This window comes from Triticum aestivum, chromosome 5B (assembly GCF_018294505.1).
Source record: "Triticum aestivum cultivar Chinese Spring chromosome 5B, IWGSC CS RefSeq v2.1, whole genome shotgun sequence".
NCBI classification, from domain to species: domain Eukaryota; kingdom Viridiplantae; phylum Streptophyta; class Magnoliopsida; order Poales; family Poaceae; genus Triticum; species Triticum aestivum.
Window position 1 is genome coordinate 518,000,890 of NC_057807.1, and position 20,987 is coordinate 518,021,876.

Consider the following 20,987-nt stretch of genomic DNA (forward strand, 5'->3'; position numbering starts at 1 on the left):
ATTTCTATAATGTGTTGAACTCCAGTTAGTATCATTTGCTTATGTTAGACTAAAAATGATGGTTAAATGCATTTGAGGAATAGTTACATATGTTAGAGTGATGCTTAAATGCTTAAATGCATTTGCAAAAGGAATAGTTTTAGGTGGTTCCGTCGACCCCGAGACACCCTAGACCCTAGTTGATGGCTTTAGGTGGTTCCGTCGACCCCGAGCCACCAAAACCCAAAATGATGGCTTTAGGTGGTTCCGTCGACCCCGAGACACCCTAGACCCTAGTTGATGGCTTTAGGTGGTTCCGTCGACCCCGAGCCACCAAAACATAGACAACGTAAAAAGGACCATTTTGAGCATAGACAACATATCAATAATAAAAAGAACCATTTTTATCATAACAACATATCAATCATAAAAAGAACCATCCAAGCTTGCATACTCAATAACTCCAGCATATCAAGATAGTCCATTCCAGGCATTCACTCATAAGTTGCATCCACATCAACAAAAGCCATATATGGCATTGATTCTTAAAGTACACCACCAAAGCAAAGATGACATTGTACAAAGTATCTAGTTACCACTTGCATAGAAGTACCTCCCCCATCCAGTATGTCTACCACCAGCACCTCTCCCAGCAACAGATGTGGAGGGAGCAGTAGATGTGGAGGGACCAGATTGTCTTGGGGCAGAGAATGCACCTCTCCCTCTCCCAACACCTCTTGCAGCACCTGGTGCAGCACCTCTCACAGCACCTCTTCCAGCAGCTTGAGCTGCTGCAGCACCTCTCCCAGCTCCTCTCCCATCTCCTCTCCCAGCTCCTCTCCCAGCTGTTGGTGTTGTTGTAGGAGCTGCATGAGAGGTTGTTGTTGCTGGTGTAGTAGCAGCACCACCACCATTGGAATTCCTTGCAAGAGGCTTGCATAAACAAGAAGGAAAATGAGTAAGTACTTAAAAAAATGGAATGTACAAGAAGGAAAACCACTTATAAGAGGATTACCACATGTTTGTTCTTCCTCAAAGCCAGCTCAGGCTTCAACTGCTTGAGGCAGCTTGTGTACCTATGTCCTTGCAGTCCACAATTGCCACATGTTATAGTCCCCATTCTTGATGTGTCCTTAGGCTTTGGAACTTCAAATTTCCCCTTGATCCTCTTCTCTTTCTTTCTTCCTCTCTTCACTTTAAATGCAGGTGGGTCAATGTCTGGACCAGGGGTCTTTGTCCAATCATGCTCACCAGGAACTGGATAGATCATTGGTTCATAAGCTGCCACATAAAATTCTTTCTTGAAGAACTTGCTGACATAATCCTCTGGTTTTCTTTTGCCCTTGTTGATTGCTGAGATGGCATGGTTACATGGGATGCCACTGAGGTCCCATTTTCTGCACCCACATGTGTGCACTTGCAAGTCAACAGCATGGGTTTGCTGCCCACTTGTAACCTGCCACAAGTTCACACCAGCTTGAATTGGTTTGCAATATTTGGCCCTCTCCTTCTCAACCTCTAGCTTCTCACTATAATGGTGTGTTATGTCCCATCTAGCTGTCTTTGCACTCTCCCTATTCCTATGCCACCTCATCATCTGTTTATCCTTTATTCCATCACACATTGTCCTAATTGGTTTCTTCCTAACATCTAGGACATACTTGTTGAACACCTCAGACAAATTGTTAACTACAAGGTCAGTCTTGCAGTTTGTGTCAAATGCATGCCTTGCCCATGTTTTCTTGGGTATTTGACAAAGCCACTCCCAAGCTTCCTGACATTCAGCTCTAAGGTCATTCATTTCAATGTTAAATTTGTGTTCACTATATGCATAGGCAGCATTATCCATACACTTCTTCAGATCTTCCCCCCTAAACCCAGCATTTTGGAAGTTTGCATAGATATGCCTAAGGCAGAACCTTTGGTTGCACTTAGGAAAGACAGCATTCACTGCATTTAGTAGGCCCTGGGACACACAATTAAACTAGCTAAGCTACTATCTAGCACAAAACAACCATATAGGAACAAGGACATAAGATGCAAGCACATACCTTTTGTCTATCTGACATTATTGTATATGGACCAAACTGTCCCTCTTCTCCTCCTAGGCAGATTTTAAGTTGGTGTAGAAACCAACACCAGTTAGGTGTGTCCTCTTGCCCAACAATACCAAATGCTAGTGGGTATATATTGTTGTTGCCATCTCTACCAGTGGCAGCAAGTAGTTGAGCACCAGTAGTTAACTTAATGAAGCACCCATCAACACCTGAATGAGCAAGCAAATTCAATATTTAAAACATTCAAATGCATTTCAAGATGAAACAATATGTAACTAATGCACAAGGTGAACAAACTAACCAATGAATGGTCTGCACCCCTTGAGAAATCCCTCCCTTGCTCCATTGATGCAATAGAACATAGCATGGAATCTTGGACCTGGATGGGGAATTTTTTCAGTGGGTGTTGGAGTTACAGTAGTGACTACTACTCTACTCCCAGGGTTTGTATCCATCACTGTCTGAGCATAGTCTTTCAACCTAGGGTATTGCTTCTTGTGGTCTCCTAGCACAGCATCAATAGCTATGTTCTTTGCTCTATATGCCATTGACTTGGGCACATCCACACCATACTTCTCCATGCAAGCATCAATCAAAGTCTGAATGGCAGTTGTTAGATCAGATCTGAACAGTGACTCATACTTCTGTGCAAGCCACTTGGCACTTACCCTTGTTGTCTCTGTACTAGTAGGGCAAGTGTGCTTAATTCTCATCTTCTTAATTACAAAAGTAGTTTCACCTTTTATAACTGCTGCCACCATAAAGAAGTTGCAATTTTTTTGGTTGCATTCTACAATTATTCTTTGATCTGAGTTCCTATGATATCTGAAGTTTCTTTCTTGAGTGATGTGTAGGTTCAACAAAGCCTCTCTGAATTGATGTTGATCCAAGAAACACATGTGTAGACATAATTGCTCATGTGGTGCATCCATTTTCTCATTGTACCATTTTCTAGGAGGCCTCTGCTTTGCCCTGCTTTTCCTTTTCTTTGGCAGCACAAATGACAATGGCTCAAAACCATCATCATCAGCCTCCTTCAACAATCCTTTCTCTTCTTCATCAGATGAAGGTTTGAAATCAGGTTCCTCCTCTGATACTACACTTGAATGTGACCTTGTTGTAGGCCCTCCCCTAACTGGAAACTTCTGTTTCTTCTTCTTCTTCTCTTCATGTACAATTACAGTTTCTACATCCTGTGAAACAACTTTGTCATCTTCATCCATTTGAAAAGGTTCCTCAACCTCTGTGTCACCCTCATAATGCACAACTTCTTCCTCCTCAGATTCTTCATCATCTGTTTCTTCCTCTTCCATTTCATCATACTCTTTCTGTTTCTTTCCCTCAGCCATCTCTATGTCATCAGCATCACCCATATAAAAAGGTGGTACATCAATGTCCTCTTCACCTTCACAATCAGAACCACCACTGCCAACATATCCCTCTTCTTCTTCTATTTCCATAACAGCTTTCATTTTTCCTTTTACATTCTTGCTCTCTTGTGTGCAAAGACCAGTACCATGAGCTACACTGTAGCTACTACTCTGACTTTCAAATGCAACTCCTTCTTCATTAACAGCATAGATGGGTGCCTCACTGAGATCATATAACACAGGCTCTTCATACACAACAGTGGATAATTCTTGCCTCTCAAACTGGCTGCAAGGAGGTGGACATGCCCTCACTAGCAAATTTAAGACCTTAGACTCCTCAACCTGCTTCTTTACTAATTGCAACTCAGCATTACACTCTACCATCTCCAATCCTTTCTCCCCTAATTGTGGATTCTCAATGTGAAACAGCAGATCATATTCACTAAATCCTTGGGTTTCCATCACTGCAATCATATTCAGGTATGTTACATCTGAACTGCAGAGCTTCAACTCAAACATTTCTGAAGCATCAAAATAGAACCTAACATCCAAAATGTCATCATACAAACTGCAAAATGAAATAACAGAAAAAATGGTTAATAAACAATTTTACTTAACAGATAGGCTAACATATAAACAAAGCTTTGTTTAAGTTAACATATAATTTGGACTCTGCTCTAGTTAGGAATTTTTTAAGTTAACATATAAACAAAGCTTTGCTTAAGTTAACATATAAACAAAGCTTTGTTTAAGTTAACTAATGGTGCTCTGACAATTTGGACTAAGAAATAACAATGTAATCCACTAATGCTGCTCTGCTCTGCTCTAGTTAGGACTCATGTAATCCAATATACTTCTCTGCTCTACTTAGGAACTAGCAATTAGAGTGCTAAACATGCAGACAGTAAACCAGGCAGTAAACCCTAACCCTAATCCCCAATTTCAGTTTGCAAAGATGGAACAATGGAACACTTACAGAACACCACCGATGCCATGAGTCCACTGATGGGCGGTGCTAGGGTTGGCCAACCAAATTCGCGCCATCTTCAGCCTCTGCTCCATCGACAACGCCGGCTCCGCAAAATCTTCGTCCTCGCTACTGTACTCCGAGCTGGAGTAGCAACCACTCCCATCGAGGCCTAAGCGGGGGAGGTCGCCGCCGCTCGCATCGCCCTGGCCATCGTCGCCTGCCGGAGTAGCCGAGGCCATCGTCGCCTAGGGCACAGCAGCCGCGGGGGAGAGGAGGGCGCGAGGGACGAGCAGCCGCGGTGGAGGTGACATCGCCTAAGCAGTTCGATCCACGACTACGGTGGCGTGGTGTGGCGGGCGGCGGGGCGGGCGGGGAGGCGGGCGCCGGCGAGGAGGAGAAGGAAGAGGGCAGAGCGGGGTCGGGGTGTGGCTCGACCGCACCAGCCGCGCCCTAAACGGTGCGAGCCGGCCTCATCCCAGTCAGCGCTCAGTCAGCGCGCGGGCACGCGCGCACTGGCCAGCGTGTCGCCTGACGGGCGGGCCCAACCGGTCAACTTTTCTGTCAATACGTATAAAACACACTTTTAGTTTTTTTTGCAACGGCTCGCCCCAATCTTGGTATTGACATGTAAAAATTACCAATCTTGATACCAATCTGCTTCCAATGCCCCAATTGTGGTACTTATGTGCAATTTACTCCTCCAGCGGCAATCAAACCAAAACCAAATCAAATCCACCCGAAGAAAACGCCTCCCCGCTCCCTTCCGGGCACCAACCCAACACGCACCGGGACGAACGGACCTGCCCGCCCGATCCGCGCCACCTCGGCTCGGCGTGCGCGACCGTTGGAGCCGCGGGGTACGTCTCCCCGTGCTGCCCCCGCATCGGCCGCGGCGGGGCGCACGGCGGCCGGGGGCACCGTGGGGATTCGGGGCTTGGCGGGGCCCGAGAAAGACACCAGTCCCATGCACGCACGCCGCCCCAAGCTCACACCTCCCTCTGCTCTCTGCTGTGCTGCTCCACCTCACTCCCACCGCATGCTCTCCTCTCGCGCCGGTTACTTTTCAGCTCACTCCCTCACTCCACTCCCACTCCCCAGCCGAAATTTGGAAGGACGCGACCCGACCCGACCGAGGAGTCAAGAGGGGGAGAGCGCGCTGTCAGTGGAGGCAACAACGGTTACTGCCCCGTCTTCCCGGCCAAGATTTGAGGGGAAGGGGAAGGGGAGGCGAGTGAGCGGCTGATCGATCGGTCCATCGGCGCGCCGGCGATGGGCTGCTGCCAGTCGAGGCTGGAGCGCCAGGAGGCGGTGTCGCGCTGCAAGGCGCGCCGCCGCTACACCAAGCACCTCGTGCAGGCGCGGCGGGACATGGCCGCCGCCCACGCGCTCTACCTCCGCTCCCTGCGGGCCACGGGCGCCGCGCTGCTCCAGTTCGCCACCGCCGAGGCCGACAACCCGCACCCGCACCCGCGCCCGCGCCCGGCCCACCACCAGCGCCACCAGCCGCCGCCCTCCCCGCCGCCGCCGCCTCCCCCTCCTCCCCCGCCGCCGCCGCCCCCGCCGCTCAGCCCCGCGCGGACCGCCAGCTCCTGGACCACCACCACCTCCTCCACCATCAGCGCATCGCAAATCCTGCCGCCCCCTCCGCCGCCGCCGCCGCCGGAGGCCCCAATGCCGTCCAGCTGGGACTTCTGGGACCCCTTCGCGCCCTCCTCCTCCCGCTCCCCCGCCGACGCCGCCGCCGAGTGGGACGACGCGGCCACGTCCCTCGCCGAGTCCCCCCGCGCCGCGCCGCCGCCCGTCGTCGTCACGGCCAAGGCCGCCCAGGCCCAGCCCCCGGCCCCGTCCGTCATCACCACCACCACATCCACCGCCAGCGAGCTCACCGTCGTCGCCCTGCCCCGCGGCGGAGGCGGCGGCGGCGGCGCGGCCGGGAAAAAGGACCTGGCCGAGATCGCCACCGAGATCGACGAGTACTTCCTCAAGGCCGCAGACGCCGGCGCCCGCGTCGCCGCGCTGCTCGAGGCCCCAATCTGCGAGCTCCCCAACGCCAACAACAGCCTCCCAGGCAAGAACGGTCCTCAGATCAGCTTACCTCGATTTTCCATCGGTCCATCCCGCTCACATTTTCAATTGTCTGACGAAATCTTTGCTGCGTACGTGCAATGGGATCAATTCTTGCTTCTTCAGGGAGGGTGATGAGCTACGGCAAGAACCTGAAGCCGACGGGATGGTCGTGGGGCGCCGGAGGAGGGTACGGGAAAGGCAGCAGCAATGGCTTCTCCAGGTTCTGGACAGGAGACGAAGGCATGATGGGCAATGGCGGAGGCAGTGGGATCCTCAGCCACTCCTCCACCGTCGAGAGGCTCTACGCCTGGGAGAAGAAGCTGTTTCTCGAGGTCAAGGTGCGTTCGTTCATCATCTGTAACCCACTTCATTGGCATTGTTTTACTAGCTTCAGTTTTGGATCATATCGATCAGAATGTGCAGTAGAGCTTTGAGCAGATTGATTCATCGAAATGCACGGCTTGGTTAGATAGATCTCATACAGTGGGTGAATGAGTGGCTTGGTGCTTTTGAGGAGCCAGTGGCCGTGCTTTTGCTGATTTTTACTATCATATTAGTACATTCTGTGATGGCCATGGGAGATACTAACAAGGATTCCAGTGGGGTGGCAGTTGGTTCTGTCTCAAGCAAAGTACATTCTGGCACATGGATGCATTGTTTGTTTGTTCATTCACTTTGCAGTAATTCTTTTTTAACCCTCTCTGTCAGGAGGTTCTGTAAATATGATATGGCACCATACGTGCCTTTGGATTCTTCCAAGTAAAAAAGATGATCTGTATGCGTTATTTTATAGCCTGCAAAGACAGAATTTCATGTGCTGCTCTGTTCTCCGAATATTGGTACAACTGGTGTGATCCTTCATCGCATAGTTTTAAACTTGTTCAGCTCATTTGCCATTGTAAAGAACTAAAGATAGGCTGTTTCATCGCCTTTCACTAAGTAATCATGAAATGTCAGCTTTAGTTTTTACAGCTTTAAAGATACAAATCCTTGTGCTTCTTTTGATAGAGATAGGAATAGTGCATGCATGGCTTTGCAGAGTCAATTTTTGCCCCTTTTATCGCATCAAAACTTACCACATACTATTACCGTGACCGCTTTGGCTAACTAACCGCGCAATCAAATCGAGCAGAACTACGAGGGACATAAGCAGGAGCATGACAAGAAGGTGGGGCTGCTGAGGAAGCAGGAGGTGAGGGGCGTGGACTACCTCAAGATGGAGAAGAACAGGATGGAGATGGAGAGCCTCGAGTCCAAGATGCTGGTGGCCACCCAGTCCATCGACACCACCACCTCCGAGATCATCAGGCTCAGAGAATCCGAGCTGTTCCCTCAGCTACTTGAGCTGGTTGCTGGGTCAGTACCACACTCTACCATCACTCACTCATTCGTGTACCGTATGCATCAAGTACCACTGTACCAGTACCTCACATGAACATGTCTCTCTACTTCATCTTGTACCATGCATTTCTTGCATACTTGCTCGTATGGCTAGCTTGGCTGGACATATGGACCACGGTAAGGGGCCTTCCCAGCTGAGGCCCGTGAGAAGAGCAGTGCCATTAGTTTTTTGCTGTTTTTATCCTGCCAACATTAGATTCAGACCATGCTGCACCTTTGGCACTGTACCAAGTCAACACTCACTGGTTTGGAAGGATGAGCATTCAAGTAGTGGAGTAATGTGATAGTGGTGTTGACTGTCCTGACTGAATCTCCTGCTCACCGATTCGGTCAGTACTAGCTAGGCCTGCCTGAGAGATCTCCCAGTCCCCCACCCCAGGCATCATTGCCTCATTGCCTGGTCCAGCTGAGTGACCCCTTTGGGCAATGGTGCCTGCAGCTTACTTACTTGCAACATCAAACCTTTGAGGTGATAGTGGTCGTGGTGTTTGGCACGCCGTTGCCTGATGATTAGTTCGGTGCTGTTAAGAAGTGTGCCTCTAGGAAGTTTGGAACATAATAGCTGGCTTGGCTAGTTCAACAGTTTCCAAAGAGCTTTGGTTTCTTAAAGGAGAAAGAGGAAAGATCATGCGAGTCTCTTGTTCATGGCACCTCTGCTTTGGTATCTGCAATTGCGTGTCTCGCTCGCACTTCTCAGGCCCCTGTACAGTTTTCCATCAATGATACAGTGAGCTAACCATGGTGTATACTTTGTCTAACATCATGATGCCTCTGAATGAAAGAATTACTTTGATATTACTGAACACACAAACCTCCTATTCGTTCCTGCTACCCATTGTCCATTACGCAGTTTCATTGCAGCACTTTACTTCAATTGCGTGTGTACTAGAATACCAAGCTACCCCATGTGAATATCAATACTCTTAAAGTACAAGTCAGATAGTTAGATGCAACATTTATTTCCTGCCAGTACATTTCCCTTTCTTGGGTAAACATGTATGGTTGCTCTGTTCTCATGCATGTTTCCTCTTATGAATGCATTCCATTTCAGCTTGACGAGCATGTGGAGGGGCATGTATGAGTGCCACCAGGTACAGACCCACATGGTGCAGCAGCTTGAATACCTGACCATGAGCACCAACCCAACCTCCAATGACCACCGGCAAGCAGCTCTCCAGCTCGAGATCGAGGTGGACAGGTGGTACTCGGCGTTCTGCAGCCTGGTTAAGTCCCAGAGAGATTATGTCTACTCGCTGACCGGCTGGCTTCGCCTCTCCCTGTTCCAATGCCATCACAACCCACTCATGAAAGACATCCAGAACTCTGACATCTACAGCTTGTGTGAGGAGTGGCAGCTGGCCATCGACCGGATCCCCGACAAGGTGGCCTCGGAAGGGATCAAAACCCTCCTGTCGGTGATCCACGCCGTGGTAGTCCAGCAGGCGGAGGAGCAGAAGCAGAAGAAGAGGTCAGATGCTGCATTCAAAGACTTTGAGAAGAAGACAGAGGAACTGCGATCTCTGGAGTCCAAATACGGGCCGTACTCTGCTGAAGGCTATGGAGAGATGACGCGGAAGACACCGGTTGCAGAAAAGCGGGCGAAGGTGGAGGCCCTGAGGAGCAGGGCCGACGACGAGAAGAGCAAGCACGAGAAGTGCGTCGGGGTGACGAGGGCGATGACCCTGAACAACCTCCAGACGGGCTTCCCCAACGTCTTCCAGGCGATGACGGGCTTCGCCAGCGTCTGCATGGAGGCGTTCGAGTCGGTGTACAACTTCAAGCGGAGCTCGGACCGGGCGCTCGACATGAAGAGGCTGCTGACCTGATGAGAGTCGCATTGCCTCTGGTCACTGTATAAAATGTATACAGTTTGTAGGCTTGTAGTGTGATGGTAGTAGGGCTGGAAGAGAGTTTGATTTTACAGAGCCAACATTGGTCTGGTACCTGGTGACTAGTCTAGGCATAGAAATGCCTGTGGCACCTTGCTCACAGCTTCTATGAAGTTCTCCACTGCAACTCGATTTGAATCTGCCCATTTTTCGAGCCGATGAGACGGTACTTTTCGTTGGTCCGCCTGTTGCTGATCACGCCTGCCAGGGCTATATAAATGAAGCCTAAGGTTTCCTGTGACAACATTATATAAGCAAAGTGACGGGACAATTTCGTACAATCCAGCCATTGTACTAAGAAATGCCATTAAGAGATATAGTTTCGAACCCTCTTATTCATATGATCAGATCAAAAGAAACAGAAGAAATAAAAGCAGTATCAAATATCTGTTGCAAGCTGGAATTTTGAGGCTCTCCCTTATGGATATTTCTTCTAATATAGTTGCGGAGCAACCAGAATGCTTGTAAGCGAATTACTACATCAATTAAGGGCCAATGCAAGCATTTCTTGTAGAATATCGTACCTTGCCATGTAATATTCCTCCTATTTTTCCAGGTTTACTTAGGACTTCAACATGCAACTTATCATTTGTAGGTGGTTCCTCGCAAGCAAACTCAAATTCATCCTCCCAACGTGGATCCCTGTTCTTCTTGATCACCTAGTACAGAGAAGGGAAATTCAAGTGCCATAAAGCATGCAAACACATCATAACCTTTCTAAATACTAGTTACAAATACCTTTGTTTTCTTCTCTTCTCCTTTAAAGATTATCTTTGCGTATGGGTTTGTGTGATGCTTCCCTTCAAGATCTTGAGCTTCGTGAACAACGACCAAAAGCAGCCCACCACCAGGTGGACCATTGTCTAGAGCTTTCTGTGCTTCTTCAGTACCATCCATGCTTTCTTCCTCCATATCTTCTTCTTGCTTGAAAGGCTTATATGTCACCTCCAAAGTAATCTGACCACGAGGTTTCTCATTTTGTACATCATTTGGGTCCATGGTCTTCAGTAAGTTAAGAGTCGAAACTTGAGTCTCCTCCGGGGCAAGTTCTTTCAACAGAACCTTGTTCATGCCCATCTTCACATGTTTACCAACCTAGATATATCGAAGAAATACTAGCTTAGCTGCATATTACACCCTCTACTCACAAATGTATGACGTTTGGGCAGTTTAATATGGTAGTGTATACGAAAAGAAAATCCAGTTGGGACTTGATGAACAAAGGAAGGAAGCCATGCCTGTGCCCGGTGGAAGACATTAACATCCAGCGACTGGTTCTCTAGATCTATCACAACAAATTTGAATTCTTCATTCCACTCCGGATTGAGATTGCTGCGCTTTACTCTTGTTTTCTTGGATGGAAGCCTGTCATCCGACATCTTAAGTTTCACGTACGGATCTGATTTACTACCCAACAGGCCCTTCTTTTCCAGATTTTGAGCTCTTACAACCTTCACAAATAGAATTCCAACAGGCCTCTTCGATGCTCTGTCAGTATGCAGAAGCCGCCATTAGTAACAGACATCTTAAAAACGCTGCAGAAACAACCGCAAAGTGATCAAAACTTTACTTTGAAGGATCCATTACAGGGGCTTTCGCTGCTGCAGTTCGCCACCGGTGAGGCCGAGAACCCCGCACCCGCGACCTCCCCGCCACCACCAGAAGCCGGCTCCGCCTCCTGATCAACAAGAGCAACCCGAGCTCTCTCCCGATCCTCTCACGGATGCTTGTATCAGTCGGACTTTAACAGAGCAGCAGAGAGTATATGGGGTCTAGGGTTTTTAATTGGGGAATTGAGTTCACGCCGACGCAGCGGCGAAGGAGAGCTCTTATAGGCAGCTAGCTGTTCACCGAGTGGAAGTGGAATCACTCCATCTAGTATCTATCAATTTTTTTACCCAGATTACTAGAACATGGAGCACACTGGACTTGGCGTCAACCGCCTGTGGATCTGCTTTTTAGCTGGTGCACACTCCCCCGTCGCTTTCCACCTCGCAGCGCACCCACGATAGTCTCTCTGTAAAACACTGTAGCGCTTTCATCTCCTAGTTCCTGGAGCTGTGGAGTAGTAATGTAGGAGTATCTCGTAGCCTATGCGCTGCTCAACGGTGCGTCTCTGACCCATAATACCGAAACACGTCCATGGACACGATGTGGGAGCCGGCCATTCAATCATAGTTATCAATTTTTCCTATTTGTCTCGTTCGTGTCGCATTTCATCAAACACTTTGTGTGCACTCAAGCACCAACGCATGGGCACACGCCACCGACAGTCATGACGACACAAGCAACAACTTGATTGAGAGTTGTTCCGTGTGATTGAGAGATTTGTTCCTAGTGATTGTGAGACTTGTTCACCGTGATCTGTACCCATCCCACGGACCAGCCGCTTCCAGCGGCGGCGGGCACTACTGCACCGAGAAGGGCAAGCTCCGGGATTTTTTTCAGTCACGCATGTTGTGGCCAGGAGAACTCCGGGATCATTGTGTGCAGGCTTTGGTTTTTGCGTCCATGGCTGCTGTCAACGGCGAGCTTGAGTCGTCTGTAGTGCTTGTCGTCGGCCGTGCTGGCATGAGAGCGGAGAGGGCCACGTGGCTGCTTTTGGTTGGACATGCAGATGTTTGGACGCTCACAAAACGTTCTCAAGTCCGCTGACATTTAGGGGACACTGCTGGACGGCAAAAGTGATCTAGACACTGCGGTCGGGACAAATACGGGCTCTTTGAGGGTTACCTTGAAGATGCCATTGCATACTTCCCCTCTACTTCATCACTTTTTCGCACCAGAGTCCACGCGGATTAGGGTATGTGCTCACATGTTGCTCGGTTGTATCTTCAGAGCATCTTCAATACCTGCTCTAAAATAGGGCACCGAAAACAGTTTTACAACACCAAAAGATAAGTTTTAGGGCACTTGAATTTTTTCTTCTCCGGCAACTGCTAAAATTGGGCAGCACTGTTCCAATAGATGACCTAAAAATGTGGCACGCAACCACATATTCTTCTCCACAATTGCATACATATTGAAACAAAACATGAACTATGGATAGAATTTAAACATTGCAAGATCACCACATATCAAATTAAATGTCAAATCCACATGTCAAATTTAACTTTAAATCTACATATCAAATTCAAATGCAAACCACAAGCATAGTGCATCGCCAACACAAACAAAAATCCAAAGAACATAGAAGTACATAGAACATAGCCTCTCAACTCTCATTGGCTCCATTGTCACTTGTGCTTGCATTGTCTCTATGGCTTGGAACATTGACATCATTGCCACCATTAGCTTCATTGTCTGTGTTTCCATGCATGATATCATCTATGCCTCCTCCCATGCCACCACCCATGCTTGAAAATTTTGGACATATGCTACACAACAGCCAGGAGTATCTCAAGGAAAAACTACGATCATCGAGGATAAGATGTCAAGAAAATGAACACAAGATTGGCGACACAAAAGACCATGGAATAAGAAGGCAACAAACAGAAGATCCATGAAGATAGTTAAAATTTGGAACAAACTTAGGTTTTGTGGGTATATCAATCTTGTGATAAACATTACCGTAGGATCTTTGTGTGGTTTAAGCTCTTGATTTTCTCTTTGAGTGATGCTTGTGTGATTTGAAGTTTTCTTGAGAATGGTAGTACGGTGCATGGTTGTGGACCCCTATCTTTCTAGAATGCTTCAAGTTCAAGACCAGAAAAAGATTTGACCCCAAGATTGGAGCTACCAACATTGGAGATTGGAGATTTTTGAAGTTTCAAGACTAACCTTCGTATATAGATGCATATTTTTGAGTTGTCACTTTTGTACGGTTTTATTGACAGCAACAAATCAAAACCTGTTTATGAAATCATATAGAGTGATGTTTGTAAGGGTACCTATTCTTTCATATCTATCATCTTATCCCTAAAACTCAGAACAAGCACTCTCAGATGCCTCCAAAACGTAGCAACTGTAGTGGCTCAGGAAGCAAAGACATGAATGGAACAACTGCTACAGGCTTAGGCACAGATCATTTAGCTCCTGAGTGGGATAATGGCCAACAACACCAACAACAACTAAGGAAGTGATCCTAGCTCACTTGGCTAGTGGAGTGGATGTACAACCCAGCCACCCAGGTTCAAGTCCTCACGGGTGCGAATTTGGGTCCTTATTATTAAAAAAAACTCGTTGTGGGGGGCTTCCCCTACCGCTTTCCTTTCAAAAAAGAAACACCAACAACAACTATCACTACAACAATTTTTCATCAATAGATGTGCTCACCCGTTTTCTCAAGCTGAACCGACCAAACTTTTCTAGAACCCTGAGCCAATCATAGCCGATGACTAGTCGGATGCACAAATGCTTCACATTTGCTAAAGAACCAACAACATTATGGTGGGAGAATTGTAGTCACGTTCCTATTGACAATCTCGCTTTGGATTAGTTCAAGTAAGCTTTTAGCACTACACACGTGTCTACTGGAGCCATGAGCTTGAAGACGAAGGAGTTTCCTAGTTTACGCCAAGCATAGTGCACAATGTCTGAGTATGTGGAGGAGTTTAACAAGTTGTATCGATATGCACCACATGGTGTAAAGGTTGACGCTAGAAGACAAGTGAAGTTTCTTAAAGGATTGAATGATGAGATAGTTGTGCAACTAACTGTGGTTAAGTTTGACAATTTTCAAGAGATGATAGAAAAAGTTATAATTCTTGAAGTCAAACAATAGTTGATGGAGAATCACAAGAGGAAGGCAAGCTATTGCAAACTGAACAATAGAGCTCAACAAACACCTCATACTTCATTTATGGGATATTATAGTCCTGCAAAATATGGGAATTACATCCATAGGAATCATCACCACAATGATAATCACAATAGCAATGATAAATCTTCATGTAAGCCAACAAGATGACTCTGCTACCAGTGTAGGAGGCCAAGACATTTTGACAAAGACCGCACGGATATGGAGAGAAGGAATGGAAGCCCTATAAGAATACATGAGGATCAGCTCAACCTAGGGCATGTGAATCACGTCACCATGGGGAACTAGAGACGGTACAAGGTTGAGGCATGTACCAGATGACGGGATTAGTGAAGATGAATTCACATGGAAAGTTTATAGCCAAGTATTTGAGTTGTGATCTTGTAAGTGAAGCATGTAATATTAGGAAGAGTTTGTTTTGCAACTAGGAAACGGAGTATGGATAATGTATTCAGTCATGTACCAACATGAAAATATGGAAAGGGATATAACAATCTCCATCTTGTTGATAAATAGAAGTTGGGCGATGCAAGGCGCCGGCGCGCCGGCCGAAAGTTTTGGCTGGTCTGCCCCCAACTGCCCAATACAAGCCCGTTCAGCCATCCGACTGACCCCTCCTCCCACCCCACGTGTCATCTTCTTCCTCCCCATCGTATTCAAGTCAACGCAATTTTCTTCGTCGCCAGCTGCAATTTCTTGTAGCTCCTTCGTCGCCCCTCCCCCTGGCCTCCAATTTGCAGCTCCGCGTGCCTCGCTCGCCGTCCCCGTCACTGCTCTCCGGCATAGCTAGTCGGCTCGGAGATTTCCGCGCTGGTGCCCCCGTGTGGTTCTGCCCCCTATGCAGCAAAATGGAGATGCTGGTTCTCACCCGGCGTAGCTCTCTTCGCGTGCAGTTTTCACCGGCGGAACACCACGTCCGCTCGCTGATACACATTTGATCTCGCCGTTGTAGTTTGCAACATCCCATCCCCAACATCTCGCTGTGCTCTCGTCGTGCTTGTAGCACCATGGAGAACCATGAAAACTGGTTGAAGCTTTTTAAATTGCCAATTGTAGCTTTTGTCATAGTCAGATGTAGCTTTTTGTTGTCATCCATGGCTTTTGATGTCTATGGTTGGAAAAAAAATTTGTCACCGGTTGAAGCTTTTCTCGTCGCCGGTTGTAGCTTTTTCAGAAGCCGGTCGAAGCTTTCTCGTCATCAGTTGCAGCTGTTTCCTCCGGTCGCCGGTGCTCGCAGCACCACAATTGCAGCTCCCATGCATCATCGTTGTAGCTTTCCTAGAATACTGTTGTAGCTTTTTCCTGTGGTCGCCGGTCGCAGCTCGCCATCGCGCCCCCAACCCAGCATGGATGTAGCAAAAAAGACGGTTGGTTCCAGCATCTGGGGTGGTCAGTTATAGCAACCAAGTTTGTTGGTTGTAGCTCCAACTCTGGCCGGCTCCAGCACCGGTTGTAGAAGCTTGTAGCATCCCACATGGCTCGGCACCAGCATCGGTGATGGCCGAATCCAGTCATGGTGATGCACTACAAAAAAATACACTTCCATGATGATACGTGTTTGTCACCACAGGTCACGTTTTTTGTCATGCATGTACATCCATGACGATTTTATGACAGAATCAAGATAGTCATACATGTGCTATTGTAGAAGTGTTCCATGACATTACCAAAATTATCATCATGGAAGTGTCCACTTCCACGACGATAAATCGCGTGGCACAGAAGTGCTTTCGTCAAGGGTGACCGACATGTGGCATCCACCGTAACGGAACGCTGTTAAGCTATCGGGTCCGGTTTTGGATCCGATAACCCGTTAACAGGCCGGACCAATGGGGATTTTCCATGTGTAAAATCATCATTGGCCGTAGGAAACACGTGCTGCCTCACCGTTAGGACAGATGACATCCACTCATTGGACAGGAGGTGCCTATGATAGGTAGACACGTGGCACGGCCCAACAGTGGCCCATTCCGGTGAAAAAGGTCGGCCCAGTAAAAATTAGCAGGCCGGCCCATATAAGGCCTACTTGTCTTAGGTCCATTTAGGCCCACGGCCCATACGAGATGTGCCAACTCAGCCCGTCAACGGCGCGTTAAAGATTTGACACCATTGCAGCCCATCGTCAGTTCGAGCCTGTTAAGAGCCCGCTGTATATTTGGGCTCAATATCGGCCCGATGAGATTTCGGCCTGTTAACGGCCCATTCAATGGATGGGCCAATTTTCAGGATGTACATCTTTCGGCCTTTTAGCGACCCATTTAAATGTTGGGCTATTTCGGCCCGGTGTGTCTTTAGGCCTGTTGACGGCCCATAAATCAGTTGGGCCATTTGTAGTCGGACCCGAGTTTCGGCCTTTTAGCGACCCATTTAAATGTTGGGCTAATTTTTGGCCCGGTGTGTCTTTCGGCCTGTTGACGACCCATAAATTAGTTGGTCCATTTGTAGTCAGACATGAGTTTTGGCCTTTTAGCGACCCATTTAAGTGTTGGGCCAATTCCCGGCCCTGTGTGCCTTTCAGCCTGTTAACGGACCATAAATGAGTTGGGCCATTTGTAGTCAGACCTGAGTTTTGGCCTTTTAAAGGCCCATGCCTTTCATGGTCCAATACCAGCCCGGTTTCTCTTTCGGCCTGCTAAAGGCCCACAACACAGCTGGGCCATTTACAATACGACCTGACTTTCGGCCTCTTAGCGGCCCATGCTCTTCATGGTCCAGTACAAGCCCGCTGTCTCTTTCGGCCTGCTAAAGGCCGACATTATGGTTGGGCCATATGTAGGCCAAACTTAGTAACGGCATGTTAATGGCCCGTGAAATCATATGGGCCCACCTGTTAATGACCCGGGAGGTAAGAGGGTCGACCATTAAATTTCGGCATGGTTTGTCTCAAAAAAATCGGTCTGGTAACGGCCCAATAACTTAATGGGCCCACTAAAGTTCGTACATGTCTTTAGGCCAAATTAGATAATTTGAGCCCATTACGACGAGAAATTATGCACAGGACCAAAACCGATCAAGCAAAGGTACATCATACAGGGAAAAACGTTGCACATCCAGCATATATTACAGGAAATTACATGCACTGGGCAATCAAAGATTGATGCCAGTGCAAATAAATGAACAGAACCTAACGATCTACAACGTCACAATCTGCAACCTCAGCACGGATGACGCCCATAAGCATGTGGGCAAGTTCTTGCTACTTTTCTACACTGTCTCTGAAAACATTGATTAGTTGTTGTGTCGCACGACTCTACACCTCTGATTCGTCCACCATTTCCATCATTGCTTCAGCCATTAATTGGTTCACAAACATACATTTTTTCCGTTGCATTCGAGACAGAGGATACTGAACAGATTCAGATGGCGATTTTGGCAGGCTTGTATTATTGATAGTGGAGAGTGTCTCGACCACTGCATCATAACATAAATTAGGAAGGGAACCAAACAGATTAATCATGGATTATTGCCATATTACCTGGCCTAGATTTATTGGAAAGAAACAATGGGGTTGCCTTGCTGTTTTCAGAGTTTCTCTTCTTATCTTCAGTAGCCTGCACCAAATTAACACACTAGCATTGCTATCATTGGCCAAGTCAGATAATAGGAAAGCAACATTGACACAATGAACGAATGGGCAACCAGAGCAGCACTACAATTCAGTAATGTGCATGATATGAGATAGTACACTCATGCAGCTCAGTATGCAAAACTACCAGGCAGTTTTCTTTACAAAAATCAACACTGGTGCCTTTAACATTTTGCTACAACAAATTTTAGATCAGATAAAGGTTGGATTCACGCCGATTAACAAAATACATGCTGATGTAAAAATATAGTGATATACAACAGGTACTTACATCAGCAATGGAGCACAGAGAATTCCCGTGAGATATTTTCCTCGAATACAATCCCAATGAAGGAAGTATTCTATCATTTAACCTTATTTTCTAAAAGAGAGATGGGTAAGAACCATGTAGAAAATATGATCAGAATGCTATAAAATTTCATGATGCAAGGATACGCACACGCTTCTTAGAATGGAGTTGACATTCTTTTGCTGCACTGGAGCGGACTAGTTCTTTGGCCACTGGAATCTGCTTATTATCAGTGGGAGTTGGGTTTCTCTATGTTGGAGCAGTATCTATGAAAAATGGAGTTGGTTTATTATCTCCTGGCGTTTGGATCTTTTGCAAAGACCTGGTTTGTAACCCTTCAGATTCTAACATAGCCGTCTTCCCCTTGCATGCCTTATATAGAAGAATGGTGCTTCAATTATAAAACATGCTACAACAGAGATGGAATGGGTATTGAAGAATAGAAAGGCATGACATATTGACATGTATTCCCTCCATCCGGAAATAGATGGATGGGTCTAGGCGTATTTCAGTTCTAGATACATCTAGTTTTATCAATTTCTGCGACATGTAATCCGGGCGGAGGGAGTATGATGTAAGAGCTAGGGATACGACAGGACAACACAGTAAAAAACATTGAAAACCCACTGCAGAACCAAAGTATTCAAACACACTGATATGAGATAGTACACTCATGCAGCTCAGGATGCAAAATTACCAGGCAGTTTTCCTTACAAAAATCAACATTGTGGCCTCTAATCATACATTTTTCTACAACTAAATTTAGATCAGATAAAGGTTGGATTCACGCTGATTAACAAAATACATGCTGATGTAAAAATATAGTGATATACAACAGGTACTTACATCTGTATTGGAGCACAGAGAATTCCTGCAAGAATCTTTCCTCACAGACGATACCAGTGCAGAAATTCTTCTATCTGTTAAGCTTATTTTCTAAAAGAGAGATGGGTAAGAAACATGTAAAAAATATGATCAACATGCTATATAATTTCATGATGCAAGGATACGCACACACTTCTTAGAATGGAGTTGACATATTTTTGCTGGATAGTGGACTAGTACTTTGGCCACTGGAATCTGCTTGTTATCAGTAGGAGTTGGGTTTCTTTGTGCTGGAGCAGTATCTATAAAAACTGGAGTTGGTTTATTATCTCCTGGCGTTTGGATCTTTTGCAAAGACATTGTTTGTAACCCTTCAGATTCTAACATAGTCGTCTTCCCCTTCCATGCCTTGTATAGAAGAATGGTGCTTCAATTATAAAACATGCTACAGCAGAGAGATGGAATAGGTACTGAAGAATAGAAAGGCATAACATATTGACATGTATTCCCTCCATCCGAAAAAAATGGATGGGTCTAGGTGCATTTCAGTTCTAGATACATCCTTCTTTATCCATTTCGGCAACATGTAATCCGGATGGAGGGAGTATGGTGTAAGAGCTAGGGATACGATAGGACAACACAGTAAAAAACACTAGTTGAATATAAAACTGTATGCTAGCGGAATATGTACAGAAAAAACTAAGGCAATATACACGTGTATGATTGGGAAACTAAGATGGAATTGCAACAGAGCACTAGAACAACACTTCAATGTAAAAAAACATGGTATGGTAGATAGATGAAGTACATACTGATGAATAACAATGCATAAGATATTCAGAAGCATGATGTCCAAATTAAGCAGATGGCATTGCGATAGAGTGGAATGACAGTACTTGAATTTGAAAACATGTTATCATGAATGGAATAGGTACTGAAAAACAGGATGGCATGACATATTTACATGCATGATCAGCATGCTAAGCACATGGCATTGCAACAGAGTAGATACACTCCACGACATTATATGCATGTTGTACCCATATCATAGGCCAAGTTAGAGCCAGGACCTTGTGGGGTGAAGAGGATTCATCATCTTTCTGCAAGTCTTCTGAAGAACTGCCTTTACATGTCCCATCATATTGGGTATCATTGACATCAAGTTTATTGGCTTTTACATTGCTCCGTGAGGTTCTTGTGGATATATCAGTGTGTGCAATTATATCTGACATGCATGGAAGACAACTAGTAGTTAGATTTATGTAATGAGTGCCTGTAGGAGACGACATAAATAGTACGACCGGGGTTAACTAGCAGCAACAGGTCTCAAAAACTAAAGCGAGAACACAGATGAAAGCTACAGAATATGTATCGTTTGTACTGTAGATTAACTAGATGGCACACAAAAGTATTAAAGAACAACATAGGTAATACTAGAAGTGGTATAATACTATAATCACCAGCCTGTGGGATAGCATTGGCTGATGAATGATAACTATGGAACATCGTTACCTAAAGAACAAGTATCTTAGCTGAACTATGCAACAGTGTTAACTCCTGAACAAGAACCGTAAGAGATCAGCATGAATATACAGTAAATGTGATAATCTATTTTCCATGCTTAGATGAATAACAAAGCCATAAATGTTGCACACAAGTAAGATGAGGGTACAACCTATCTGGCCGCCATCCATAGGAGTGAGCATCATGTGCTGACTTGTCGATGGCCCTGCAGTTGTTGTGGTTGTCCATGTCGGGCACGCGCATTCGATGCAGGGAACTGTTGAGTGGGGAC

At 46.4% G+C, this 20,987-nt stretch overlaps 3 protein-coding genes across 4 annotated transcripts; 1 reads left to right on the forward strand and 2 right to left on the reverse strand.

Annotated features, from left to right (window-relative positions):
• Positions 1–567: 567 nt before the first annotated feature.
• LOC123114947 (uncharacterized) lies at positions 568–2,327 on the reverse strand. The gene is made up of 3 exons (XM_044536299.1): positions 2,031–2,327; positions 995–1,945; positions 568–912 (listed from the first exon to the last, which is right to left on the reverse strand). The coding sequence occupies exons 1-3, from the start codon at positions 2,046–2,048 to the stop codon at positions 568–570; spliced, it is 1,314 nt and encodes a 437-aa protein (XP_044392234.1). The 5' UTR covers positions 2,049–2,327.
• A 3,036-nt stretch (positions 2,328–5,363) lies between these two features.
• Positions 5,364–10,014, forward strand: LOC123112881 (protein ALTERED PHOSPHATE STARVATION RESPONSE 1). The gene is made up of 4 exons (XM_044533978.1): positions 5,364–6,444; positions 6,567–6,781; positions 7,576–7,799; positions 8,896–10,014. The coding sequence occupies exons 1-4, from the start codon at positions 5,646–5,648 to the stop codon at positions 9,668–9,670; spliced, it is 2,013 nt and encodes a 670-aa protein (XP_044389913.1). The 5' UTR covers positions 5,364–5,645; the 3' UTR covers positions 9,671–10,014.
• On the reverse strand, positions 8,728–11,627 carry LOC123112882 (synaptotagmin-2). 2 transcript variants are annotated; one of them, XM_044533980.1, is made up of 5 exons: positions 11,321–11,627; positions 10,972–11,221; positions 10,472–10,828; positions 10,258–10,392; positions 8,728–9,968 (listed from the first exon to the last, which is right to left on the reverse strand). In XM_044533980.1, exons 2-5 carry the CDS (start codon positions 11,110–11,112, stop codon positions 9,840–9,842), a joined length of 762 nt encoding a protein of 253 aa, XP_044389915.1. In that variant the 5' UTR covers positions 11,113–11,221; positions 11,321–11,627; the 3' UTR covers positions 8,728–9,839. The 2 variants fall into 2 exon arrangements, with proteins under 2 accessions (XP_044389915.1, XP_044389914.1); XM_044533979.1 differs by having other exon boundaries at positions 11,304–11,626.
• Between the last annotated feature and the right edge of the window lie 9,360 nt (positions 11,628–20,987).